This window comes from Protopterus annectens, chromosome 5.part1, assembly GCF_019279795.1.
Source record: "Protopterus annectens isolate FY-2018-M chromosome 5.part1, PAN1.0, whole genome shotgun sequence".
In the NCBI taxonomy this organism is placed as follows: Eukaryota; Metazoa; Chordata; order Ceratodontiformes; family Protopteridae; genus Protopterus; species Protopterus annectens.
The window spans coordinates 402655169-402668166 of NC_056736.1; the positions used below are offsets into that span (position 1 = coordinate 402655169).

The 12998-nt window shown below is 39.5% G+C and overlaps 1 protein-coding gene across 1 annotated transcript in view; it reads right to left on the bottom strand.

Annotated features, from left to right (window-relative positions):
- SCML2 (Scm polycomb group protein like 2) overlaps window positions 1-12998 on the bottom strand; it is a 2608432-nt gene that overhangs the window by 1811358 nt on the left and 784076 nt on the right. Inside the window, exon 4 of the mRNA XM_044073060.1 lies at window positions 1058-1128. Within this exon, the coding sequence (XP_043928995.1) occupies window positions 1058-1128 (71 nt within the window). The remainder of the gene's footprint in view (window positions 1-1057; window positions 1129-12998) is intronic.

The window sequence follows — 12998 nt, forward strand, 5'->3', positions numbered from 1 at the left end:
TCAGGGTAAAAAATTTCCTTTTTTAAAATTTTTCCCTTTGGGAAAATTTTATTTTTCTTTTCCCAAACTCAAGCTTTTAGGGACACCAAAAGAAACGTGCACATCTACAGCAGACACACATCCATATATTTACTTCATTCTCTGTGAAACTACTTCTATATGCTGCTACTGATCTTTCACTAAACAGCTTTTGCATGGGTAGCAAACTCCACAGACCCAGAATATTCTAGAAGGATTACACCTCAGATGACCTTGGGAGAACTGTGGATCCTTCAGGTCAACCTATTATGCGACTGGGGAAATGGAATTTTGATCTGCCCTTCTGCTACTGCGACCCTCAGCAGGGAATGCATAACAGTGAAACGATATTTGGCAAACAATCTACAGCTAAACACTCCACAGCAAACTGATAAGGCATGCATGCACTTTGATGCCATTTCACAAAACTGAAGTGACAAGCAATGCCTCAAACCTGGCCCATAGTTCTACAGTGATAACTTACAAGTTAGGTGAAGGGTGGAAACCAACATATTTGGCAAGAAACTATGACCCAGATTAGCAAATACATATAAATTCATAACATTTTCAGCAGGTGAAGTTATCTGTTGTCCGCCTGTTGTTGCAAGTCAGACCACCTACAACTGCATCAAAAGCGAAGTGCTTCTAAAGTACTTTTTAAGGGGACCCCAAAAACTACCAAAAGTCTGCAAACTTCACCCATTTCTACTTTACTGGTATATCAGTCCTTCTGTCACAGACAATATGATAGTCAAGTAATAAAATATGCATGAATTACAAAAAAAATTCTTATTTCTGAGTGGATCCCACTTACACAAGCCGTGCCAAAAGATCAAACAGTAACAATAACAAAGGTGATGTGCATATAAAACTGTACAGTCCAAAAGTAAAATTTAAAAATGTCATTATATTACTAGCCTTGTTCAGAAAAAGTTAATACTTGGGCCTATTCAGAACATAACTGTGAAGAATCGCTTTATATCCAAGAGTCAACCCATGCCCACCAGATACAAAAATAAACCAGGACACAGCTACATACCTGTCTGAAACTATGAGCTGGAGCAGCAATGGCACCACTTCCCTTTAAATATTCATCCCAGCTAAAATGTTCTGTGAAAAGAAACAAGGGATTGTTGAATATTATGCAGATAAAATTCTGTCACAATAAAGTCACTTTAAATGCAAAATTATGCTATAGAAAAGTAAGATGATAAAATGTCTGGAATTTGAAACAGTAAAACTACAAATAGGCACACAGGTACTGCTTTCTACTTTTTTTCTGATTCAGCACTGCGGAATTTTATTCAAAACAGTTCAAGAACATGCAGTCGACAGGGGCTAAAACTTAACAACCAGAACAAAACTTGTTTCTTTCTAAAATCATTTGAGCACCTGACTCATTCCAGGAGACAAATCACTATGGTAACAAAAAAGGTGGCATTTGGGTGTTTGGTCTACAAAGGTGCCATTTCTGTAAACATATCTAAAAAGTTTGTAGTTGTTACAGCCTGGATCTCTATCTGCAATGCTAGTAACAGAGGTCTGGGAACAAACCTTGATCGCTTCAGAAGCAGCACAGATAGAGTGCTGTGAGCAGACAGGGCAAGTAAGACAGATGTTCCTCTTCAAAATAATGCCTAATGTGACCAAAGCCACTGAGAAGATATAGAGAGTCATGGGCACTTATGATTTCAACCCGAGGAAAGGGGAAGAAATGTGGCACAACCTACAAATGTTGCTCAAGAGACAATGATGAAATTACTGACATGTCACATCACCTGTGAGTAGGACAGCTTGCAAAAGGCAGTAATTACAAGTGCACAATATGGTTCTACTCCATTTGCCCCTGTACACGTGAACATCAATATGGGGTATTTTGCAGCCAAACATGCACACAGAAGCTTCCATTTATCCTCTATTGTTACATGGAGACTACTGCTGTCTTATTTAGGATGGGACCAAATAACCATTGATGGATTTTTTTAGTTTACTTAGCAAATGCTGAATGTTTCATATTAAATGCTACCTTAAATACTAGTTTATATCATAAACCTTTCTCTCACAAATTCTTTGCTCACTGCTACTAGCTGCCATACAAAATACACGCTAGGATCATACTGAACATAAAAAAAACTCTTAACTAAACTTAAACCCACTAAATTAGCAGCAGACAGCCTCCCAAGTGAATACCTACAAATCGCAGCTGATGCTCTGGCCTACCCAGTATCCATCTAGATTAACCTCTCTCTGTCAGAAAGTTATGTTCCCACACTGTGGAAAGTATCACATATAATTCCCCTCCACAAAGGCGGACCCTCCACAGTACTAACCAATTACCGCCCCATAGCTATTCTCTCTCCACTCTCCAAAATACTAGAGAGATGCATACACCTCCTTACTAACAACCTCCTTTCCAGTACTCAGCATGGTTTCCGACCAAACCATAGCACCACCACTGCCTTACTCTCCTTTACTAACACTATCCTTCAGCATAAAAACAATGGCTATCTCTCCTCTGCTACTTTCCTAGACCTATCTAAAGCATTTGACATGGTCCCACACAAACAACTTATCTCTGTCCTCAATAACCTATCCTTCTCACAATCGGTCACCAACTGGTTTCAGAGTTACCTGTCTGACCGCCAACAATCCGTTGTATGGCAGAATGACATATCTCCCCAACTACCTATCTCCATAGGGGTTCCCCAAGGATCCATCCTTGGACCCCTACTCTTCTCTGTTTACACCAATAATCTAGCCTCTGACACCAAACATGGCACACTCATACAATACGCAGATGGCTCGACCATCATCTGCTCAGCCCAGTCCCTACCAAAACTGCAAAAAGTCACACAAGAAGCCTTTTCCTTTGTTGAAACATGGTTATCCAATGCCCAATTAATACTCAACCCAAACAAAACTAAACTACTCATCTTCCAACCCAGCAAACATACTCAAAACAACTCTCACTTTAACATCACGGCAAAAGACAACACCACTATATACCCAACTGAATACACCAAATTGCTAGGAGTGGAAATAGACAATAAACTAAAATTTGACATTCACATATCCATGACTATAAAAAAAAGTCCACAAAAAAACTAGGAGCGTTATACAGAAATAAGCAATTTCTCACCAAAGCAGCAAAGATTTCAGTAGCAAATTCCCAACTTATCTCCACCCTACTTTATGCCTCTCCAATATATACCAACCTAAGGCAATGTGATCTAAACAAGCTAGAGACCTGCTACAACAAAATTGCCAAATTCGCCACTCTCTCTCACTTGCTGAACTGGGCTGGCTTGAACTCCCTCACCTCCTTCAGTGGTATCAACTCTCACTCGCCCACAAACTAGTAAACCATCCACTAAATGTCCCATCCCTCCAGAATCTACTCCAACCCTATCACACCACCAGACCACTAAGATCCAGCAGCAAAAATCACTTGCAGATCACTAAAGCCAATAACTCTGCTGGTGAAGCACTATTCTCTTGCGCCATAGCCAAATTATGGAACTCACTCCCACCCACAATTACCTCCATGCCATCATGCACCCACTTCAAAACTTTACTAAAAGTGCAACTAAAAACATGCTGGCTATGCCCTTGCAACTCCCACTCTAATATCATCCACCCCATCCAACCACTACCTTTCTTTCCACTCCACTAACTACCTTGATTATAGCAAGCTCAGATGCTCATAAGCCAGTACTTATTATACAGCACGAACTTCTTCTTCTTGTAACATTTGTTAATGTCTGGTATGCACTTCACAGATAAAGATTCTAGTTGTCTACTGATGTACTATGTTCTTCATCTGTAAATATGTTGCAAGTAATTGCTATGTAAATTGTTAATCATTATGTAATCCAATGTAAATACTGTCTGTTTATTTTAACTGTGGAGCTTTTCTCCCCGGGCCTCTGCTGAAAATGGACCTACGTCCAGTCGGACACTCCCGATCAACAAATTTAAATAAATAAATAAATAACTTATGTGCCTTAAATCTATTTTCCCTGATACAACTGATTTGGAAAAAAATATCTGATGAAGTAAGTCAAAGATTCCAACACACAGAACATTCAGAAGCAGAACTGAAGAAATCCAGAGAAGTTAAACATCTGCACAGAGACATTCCATTGCAATATAAGTAGAAATAAAATGAAGGTGACGTTTTTTATCAGAGTTATTATGCATGCTACACCAACATCTTTTAAAATAAAATAGGAGATTTAGAATAATTGGTCCAGTATCAATACAGACGTGTGTATGTGTGTGTGTGTGTATGTGTGTGTAGAAGAGCATTTAATTTGAAATACAAGTTGTGTTTTGGACATTGTACAGTTTCAGCTTCAAAGAGCACGAGTGGACGTATGTCATGCAAATATTCTCCAGCATGCAAATATATATTATATACTTCTGCTTTTTCTACTCAAAATTCATACAGATGCTTGACCACTGGTTGCAATACCTCATGGATTATTTGTCTAAACCAGTGTCAGTGTAGAGCACTTTACATTCCACAGGTGTTTTGTAATGTCCATAAATATGTACATAGTGGAACACCTGATAGTAAAGGCAAGAAAGTTTCAAATGTGCTACAGACACATACTACTATACACGGCACAACTGAATTTACTGGTAAAGACAAGTGTATGACTGGGAACAGCAGTAATTTTGGTATCTATACAAGAAAGGTTGTTGTCCACTGTAGGGAAATCAGGCAGACTGTCAAATGCTGTTGTTGTTTCTTTCGGCTTATCCCGGATAGGGGTCGCCACAGCGGAACTCTGGTCTGCTAATGTTTGGTAGTGGATTTTTACGTAGTGGATTTTTACGTGCCGCGTTACCAGCCCTGACACACAACCTTCAAGTAAGGCACGCCCATTCACACATGCCTCCACACAGAAGACGCTCTAGCTGAGAATCGAACGCGATAACGTCTTGCTGTGACTGTCAAATGTATTATTGAAAAAAATCCACATCCAAATCTGTAATTATCCCTAGTTGCCATCTTGCAGCCGCGAAGATCCAATTACAGTCTGGAACCACAAACCGTTTCTCTTTTTCAAAGCGTCAGCTACTGATTTAGCTACCCACTGTAAATGACCGTTGTTAGGATGTGCAGATAATTTCTGATTTTACAAGGGCTTTACATTACTAATTCGTGTCCAAGCCTAATCTTAACAAGGTAAGTGTTGGAATCACTTCACGGGAAAAACAGAGAGAGCAATTTCCTGTTTTTTTTTTTTTTTAACATCATTTCACATGGCTAAAGGAGAACTGCGATCTGCTGGATGAAATATATTGAGCATGAGTACGGCTTTGCAGAGTTTCACCACTGGGAGATAGTTCATTTCATGGAAGTAAAGTGGTGTATATATCGCCATAATATTACTTTTCAGACAGAACTGTTATATAAACATGATGAATCGCCTTATTTTTGAAAACTCTGCCTGTGTAACGTATCGGGGCAGCAGTTTCATGTGGTGGTTCAGCTGTAATGCAGTACGTTGAAGCGTCTGTTAAACAGACGTGTATAACAGTTGGAATTAACTGTTATTGTCTGCAAACTAATTATTACATAAAAGATTGTTTTACAGATGTGCTTGACAGCCAAGTTAAGGGACTGGATCACAGATGAATGCTCGCATTAACAGTGTTGCCCCGATAACGGAAAAGTACCGAAAAAAGGAACATTTTTAAACTGTTAATTCAGGTGTACTCTTTAAGCCACTTCAATTACTGTTTAACACTTTAATCTTTATCCAACAGGGTAAAAGCATGAATATTATATAGTAATAAGTATTACTCCCACACATTTATGTTAAAAACATGATTACTTCTGATGTTGTTTCCTTCTGTAAATTACAATCACTTCGACAGGCTGGGATGACCACATAATTACTTTGCTTCTACTTAATGGGATGAGTCACATTTTCGTTTAACTCATGAAGCCACCATGAGTGGTGAAACTAGGTATGTTTGCTCACTTTGGTTTCCTGACTATTGTAATAAAAAAGAAATCCACTACAAGTTTGTGCTGGTCATTTATGTTGGATTTTGTGCTTTGGAGACCTTTCACAGCAGAGGCTGCAGCTATGTCCATCTATTTTTTTTATTCTTAATGAAAATAAAGGCAGTTCAGTTGAACATGACACTTTGATGGGCAGAGAAGACACAGCAAAAATAACAAACATACACTAAATCTACAACTATTGTTAGTCTTGTTTGATATTTCTGCACCTTTGAGTATCAACACAGTGAAAACCAAGGCTATCCTTCAGTGTCTTTACTTTTCTTACTTGACACTGAAACCACTGGCTAGCTTATTAAGAATGTTGCTGGCATCTCCTTCAGGTCTTAATGGTTCAGAAGCATTAACACATCAGCTTGTTCAAATCCTGTTATCTGTTGTACAACGCTGGGATATACTTGATGCCCGGAAACCCCATCACTGGTTATAACATTAATCCAACAAAGCCTTCTATTTTAGCAGGGTATTTCACTCCTTCAGCTGCCTATATTAACCTTCACAATTTTTAATGGGGTTTCACTTCTATCAGATATTAAGTCTTATTCTGGAACCATCCTCCACAGTTACAAGGCACCTTAGAGTAAAGAAAAGGTACTATCTACACAGTTAGACAAGCAGGGAGAAGGAAATCTACCCACCAAATTAATCTTAATCAAGAGGATATTGTACCAAAAAGTCCTCTTCCTTATCCAGACTATACATTTGTATTACTTCATCAGGTTCCTTAAAAATGGGACCAGTAAGTTTTGCCATTTCTGTGATGCGAGTAAAAACTGGAGCAGTGAGTTCCTTCATTAAACAAGGGGAGGGGAAGACGACTCTGACTAACTACTCTATAAGGTTACAAGCATCAATTTAAAAACTGTTCATACTTGATACTATACAACAAATGGTCCTTATTGGTTAACTACCCAGGCTTCTACAGTATTGTTTACTTTGAAATCATATGGCCATGATTTATGCCACTTGCCATCAAACTGCCGCATGCTCTGACATTAACTAAAAAATACAGTGGATATGAAAAGTGTACACACCTCTGTTAAAATGCCAGGTTTTTGTGATATAAAAAATTAGACCACAATAAATCATTTCAAAACTTTTCTCACCTGTAATGTGACCTATAACCTGTACAATTCAACGTGCAATAAGCTGGTTACACAATTGTGCACAGCCTTAAACTAATACTTTGTTGAAGCACATTTTTATTTAATTACAGCATTCAGTCTTCTTGGTACACATATGCCATCAATTAGAGAGACTCTGATTAACCCCAAATAAAGTTCAGCTGTCGTAGTAGGCTTTTCCTGACATTTACTCTGTTGCCTACTACAGCAAACACCATGGTTCGCAAAGAGCTTACAAAGCATCAAAGGGATCTCATTGTTGAGCTGAACGAGTCAGTCAGGAGATGGGTAAAAAAAATTTCCACAGCATTGGATATACCATGGAACACAGTGAAGACAGTCATCAAAAAGTGGAGAAAATATGGTATAACAGTGATGTTGCAAAGAACTGGACTACACTCCAAAATTGCTGAAAAGACCAGACGAAAACTGGTCTGGGAGGCTGCCAAGAGACCTACAGCAACACTGAAGGAACTGCAGGAATTGCTGGCAAGTACTGGTTGTGTACTACATGTGACAACAATCTCCTGTACTCTCCATATGTCTGGGCTATGGGGTAGGTTTGCAAGACAAAGCCTTTTCTTACACAGAAAAACATCCAGGCCTGACTAAAATTTGCAAAACAATAAGTCAAGTCTCCCAAAAGCAAGTAGGAAAATGTACCATGGTCTGATGAGACCAATGTTGAGCTTTTTAGCCACAATTCCAAAAGGTATGTTTGGCGCAAAAATAACACTTCGCATCACCAAAAGAGCACCATCTCCACGGTGAAACATGGTGGTGGCAGTATCAAGCTTTAGGATTGCTTTTCTTCATCTGGAACTGGGGTTTTAGTCAAGGTGGAAGGAATTATTAACAGTTCCAAACAGCAGTCACTTTTGGCCCCAGACCTTCAGGCTTCTGCTAGAAGGGTCCCTATTAAATCAGCAAACTCTGTTTAATCGATCCTTTTTAATCAAAACAGCAAAATCCCAAATGCACAGAACAGCGATTTTTTTTCCAAGGAAAAAAAATCACTGGGCCGTTTTTGAGACTTTGCCATTTCCTCCACCGTGGTGCGATCCCGGAGTTGGTACATTTATGCCCCCCACACACACACACACACACACACACACTATTTTGTGTTTGTGTTTTTTTTTTTTTTTTTTTTTATTATTATTATGGAGCAGCGATTTTTTTTCCCTGGGAAAATATCGCTGTTCCGTGTATTCGGCATTTTGCCATTTCGACATTTTAGGATTGATTATACAGCGTTCGCCATTTTAAGTATTTGCTGTTATAATATAGACCCTGTTAGAAAGCTGAAAATGAAAAGAAATTTCACCTTTCAACACGACAATGACGCCAAGCATACATCCAAATCAACAAAAGAATGGCTTCACCAGAAGAAAATTAAAGTTTTAGAATTGCCCAGCCACAGCCCAGACCTAAATCCAATAGAAAATCTGTGGGGTGACCAAAAGAGGGCTGTGCACAAGAGATGCCCTCGCAATCTGACAGATTTGGAGCGTTTTTGCAAGGATGAGTGGGCACATATTGCCAAGTCAAGATGTGCCATACTGATAAGACTCCTACCCAAGAAGACTGAATGCTGTAACTAAATCAAAAGGTGCCTCAACAAAGTATTAGTTTAAGGATGTTCACACTTATGCAACCAGTTTATTGCATGTTTTTTTATATTTCCCCTAACAGATTTGCTTTTCAATTGAATTGTACAGGTTATAGATCACATTAAAGGTGGGAAAAGTTTTGAAATGATTTATTGTGGTCTAATTTTTTTATATCACAAAAACCTGGTATTTTAACAGGGGTGTATACACTTTTTATATCCACTGTTTTAATCAATCAGAACATCACAAATCATCAATATTTGTCTGACTTTCGATTCCTTAAGGAAGTATACAGATGCCAAAAGCTCTTGGGCATATTATTCACACAAGATGGCTTCCTTGATTGGGATTCCTGTCTCTACGAGAGTCCTTTGCTCTTGCAAGACTGTGAAGCAAAAGAATATGTTTTATACCTACATATGTTTTCAGAATCAGCATTTAAAATCTTTTGAGGAATTACAGGCTTCCTTTTCTGCAAATTTAAGACACCATGATGACACGTCAGTAGACACAATTTTTATTATCAAATGTAACATTGTGTTAAAAGTGATCATTGTCTTTCATTGTTCCCTCACCCAGTAGTCCATTCATTTTACATTAAGTGAACAAACATCTAAAGGACTAACAAATCTAATGGAATGCTTATTAAATCTTATTCCTCTGTAGATCAATTTCTTTATGATCTTAGGCCAAGTGTCTAACAGCATAATGGATTTACACTCCACAAAAACAATAAATTCATACTTCTTCAGAATTTTGGACATGTAAAGATACAGGGACTTCTTGATTGTGTACTCATATTTCCTACAGACGTCTATAACTTTCAGCTCTTTGGACGCAACTATCTGAAACATTAGAAAATGCTTAAAGCCATCTCTGTTATACAGGAAAGCTTTCCATCTAAACTCTTTTTCAAAAATCAAAGGAGGTTATTTTTGTAGTAGCTAGTTTCCCAACCAAAGAGTGCTCAAGAAAAATAATCACTCCACACCAAACTCACACTCACACTTATTTTTATCCAGTTAAAACAAGCTTCAAATATGTGCAGTGGTCAGGAGCACTAACAGTACTTGAAGTAATATTTAAAGCAAGCAGACATTTTTCAATGAGTAAAAGCATCTACATCAGTATCAAAGTGAATCACAAAAACAGTGAGATTTAAAAACATGCAAGATCAGGCAACACAACAGATCCAATCTGAATACAAAAGAATATCTTTCTAGTAATCTAAATTTAAACAATCATAAAACACAGGAAACTAAACACAAAAGTGTGAAATGCAAAATTTACATATTTGAAGGATTCCACAATATTAAAAAAATCCACATTTTATATAGGGATATACAGAAGTTAATTAAAACTTCTAGAGATCAACAACAAAGATTAACAAAAAAAAATTGACACTTATGTGCATGCTCAGAGACATAACCACTGAACATGCAAATAAAAAATATGTTTTTTGCGAGAACATGCCTCCTAAATATACATATATATATATATATATATATATATATATATATATATATATATATATATATATATATATATATGTGTGTGTGTGTGTGTGTGTATAAATATATACACATATGCATAATATACATAAACAACTATAATCAAACAGTTGCTATTCATTGTCAAGTACATCAACCCCACACCTTATTAAACAATTCAAAACCTGAGATTAATAGCCAGAAAATAATAGTTGTGTGAAATCTTACCATAACCATAGATGTCCTTCTCTTCCATGTTGCAGAATTCGTACTGTGGGATTTCCAGCCCTCAGGCGACCCGACGTCGGCTCCTATATAAAAGCTTACGCCTGGATGCCATAGGTGCATGCGAAGTCACACGTAGGGTCATAAACCATGGAGTATAAATGTGACGTTGGCACGCACAGACCTCAGAACTTGAAGCCCAGAGAAGAGACTACAAGGTCAAGGAGAAGCAAAAGCAAATGTCCCTGCAGGGCTGTTGAGAGGGGATACACCGGTGAAGACTGAGGATACCAGGGGGTTGGAGGGTGGGATGGAATACTGCAACATGGAAGAGAAGGACATTTATGGTTATGGTAAGATTTTACACAACTATTCTATGTCCTTCTATTCACATGCTGCAGTATTCATTCTGTGGGACAGTACCACAACTAGGAGGAATGTTGGGAGGTGGCAGAGGTAGAAGATTCCGGGAATCTCTGCAGGATTGCCCTGGCAAATCCTGCCCTGGCTCTAGAGACCTGGTCGAGCTTGTAGTGCTTAGTGAAAGTATGGACTGTACACCAGGTGGCTGCCTCCATAATGGAGGCTATGTCTAGCCCTTTCATGAAGGTCTTTGAGGTAGCCATACCTCTGGTAGAATGTGCTCGCACTCCTTGAGGCAATGGTTTGTGATGATGAGAGTAGCAAAAGCGGATGGATTTCCTGATGCAGGAGGAGACTGTTTGTTTGGAGGCTGCCTTACACAAAGCCCTGGGATGGAAGGAAATGAACAGTTGGTCAGATTTTAAGAAGGACTTAGTTTTGTCGAAGTAGAATTTCAGTTGTCTATGGACATCCAAAGAATGGAGAATCCTCTCTGCAGAGTTAGTAGGGGAGGGGAAGAAAGTGGGTAGGTGAATAGACTGGTTTAAGGATAGTTAATTTACTACTTTGGGCATAAAGGAGGGGTTTGTGCATAGGGATGGGCTTTCTTGGTGGTCTGATGTGCAAGATCCCTCTCAGGAAAAGTTTTACTTCCAGTCTGGAAAGAAGAGATGGCTGTAAAGGCAGGCATGCAGAAATGGCAGAAAGATGGACTTTGACAGAAGAGTAAACTAGCCCCTCCTTAATGAGTTCACAGGTACAGTTCAGGACATGGGGTGGATCTGCCAGAAATGGGTCCTTGTCTCTAAGAGAACACCATTTCAAGAATCTCTGCCATTCAGACAAAGTTTTTTTCTAGTAGTTGGTTTCCTGGCCTCCCTCAGGACTGATAGCATATCTTCTGAGTAGTGTTGTTTAAAAGGGATCAAAAGATGATCACCCACAAAGTTAGGTGCAGTAAAGACGGTTGTGGGTGAAGGAGGGATCTTTGTTGCTGCGTTAGTAGGTCCACCTTGTGGAGTAACTTGTGATGATTGCCCTAGGCTAGGGAAAGCAGAAGGGGGAACCAATGTTGCCTTGGAAATAGGGAGTCACCAGCAAGATTTTTTGGCTGTTCTTTCTTGATTTTTGTTGAATTAGAGGAAAGGGAGGGAAGGTGCATAGGAACATTCCCTGCCATTTAAAGCTGAAGCCATCCACTCTCCAGGCTAGTGGTGAGTGAGTCCTGCTGCAAAATTTGTTTTGTTGCCTGTTCTGGTGGGGAGGCAAACAGATCCACTTGAGGTGTGCCCCACTGATGGACTGTGTGTAGAAAGGTATCCCTGTGCAACATCCATTCGTGTTGCAGAGGAGGTTCTGTTGAGGAAGTCCGCTTGCTTGTTTTCCTGAGAGGGGATGTATGAAGCTTTCAGGAAGAGGTCGTGTTTTACTGCCACTTCCCAGATTTGCAGGGTTATCCAACATAACTGGTATGCCTTTGTCCCTCCTTGTTTGTTATGTACCACATGAAAGTAGTGTTGTCTGTCACAATGTGGAGTATCCCTGGTTGCAGGATAGGAAGGAAGACTTTTAGAGCTAGCAGGACAGCAGTCATTTCCTTGACATTGATGTGCTGTTTTTGCAGGGCAGGGGACCAGCCCTGTTGTACCCTGTAGCCCTGCAGGGTTGCTCCCCACCGTAGGTCTGATGCATGTGTGCATAGCTTGAGTAGTGGAAGGGAGCTGCACAAGAATTCCCTGGTTGCTGGAAACCTGCTGAATTCACCAGGTCAGCTCTATTTTTAGGCAGCGCAGAAGAGGGATGAGTTTGTCTAGAGGCTGTTGGCTCTGAGAACAAACATTCTTTAAGTACCACTGGAATTTCCTCATGTGCATCCTTGCTAGTGGGAGCATGGGGATGATGGCAGCCATTAGACCTACAGTTTACAGAAACCGTCTTGCAGGCAGGTGCGATTTTGTCAACAGGCTTAGAAAATGGGAGGTGAGGGACTATGCTTTGTCTGGAGGGAGGAAGATCTCATTAGATCTGTTCTGATTCTGCACCCAAGGAAAACCTTGTCCTGTTGTGGGAGAAGTGAGGATTTTTGAAGGTTGAGGGTGAAACCCAGATTATGCAGTAGGGACATGGT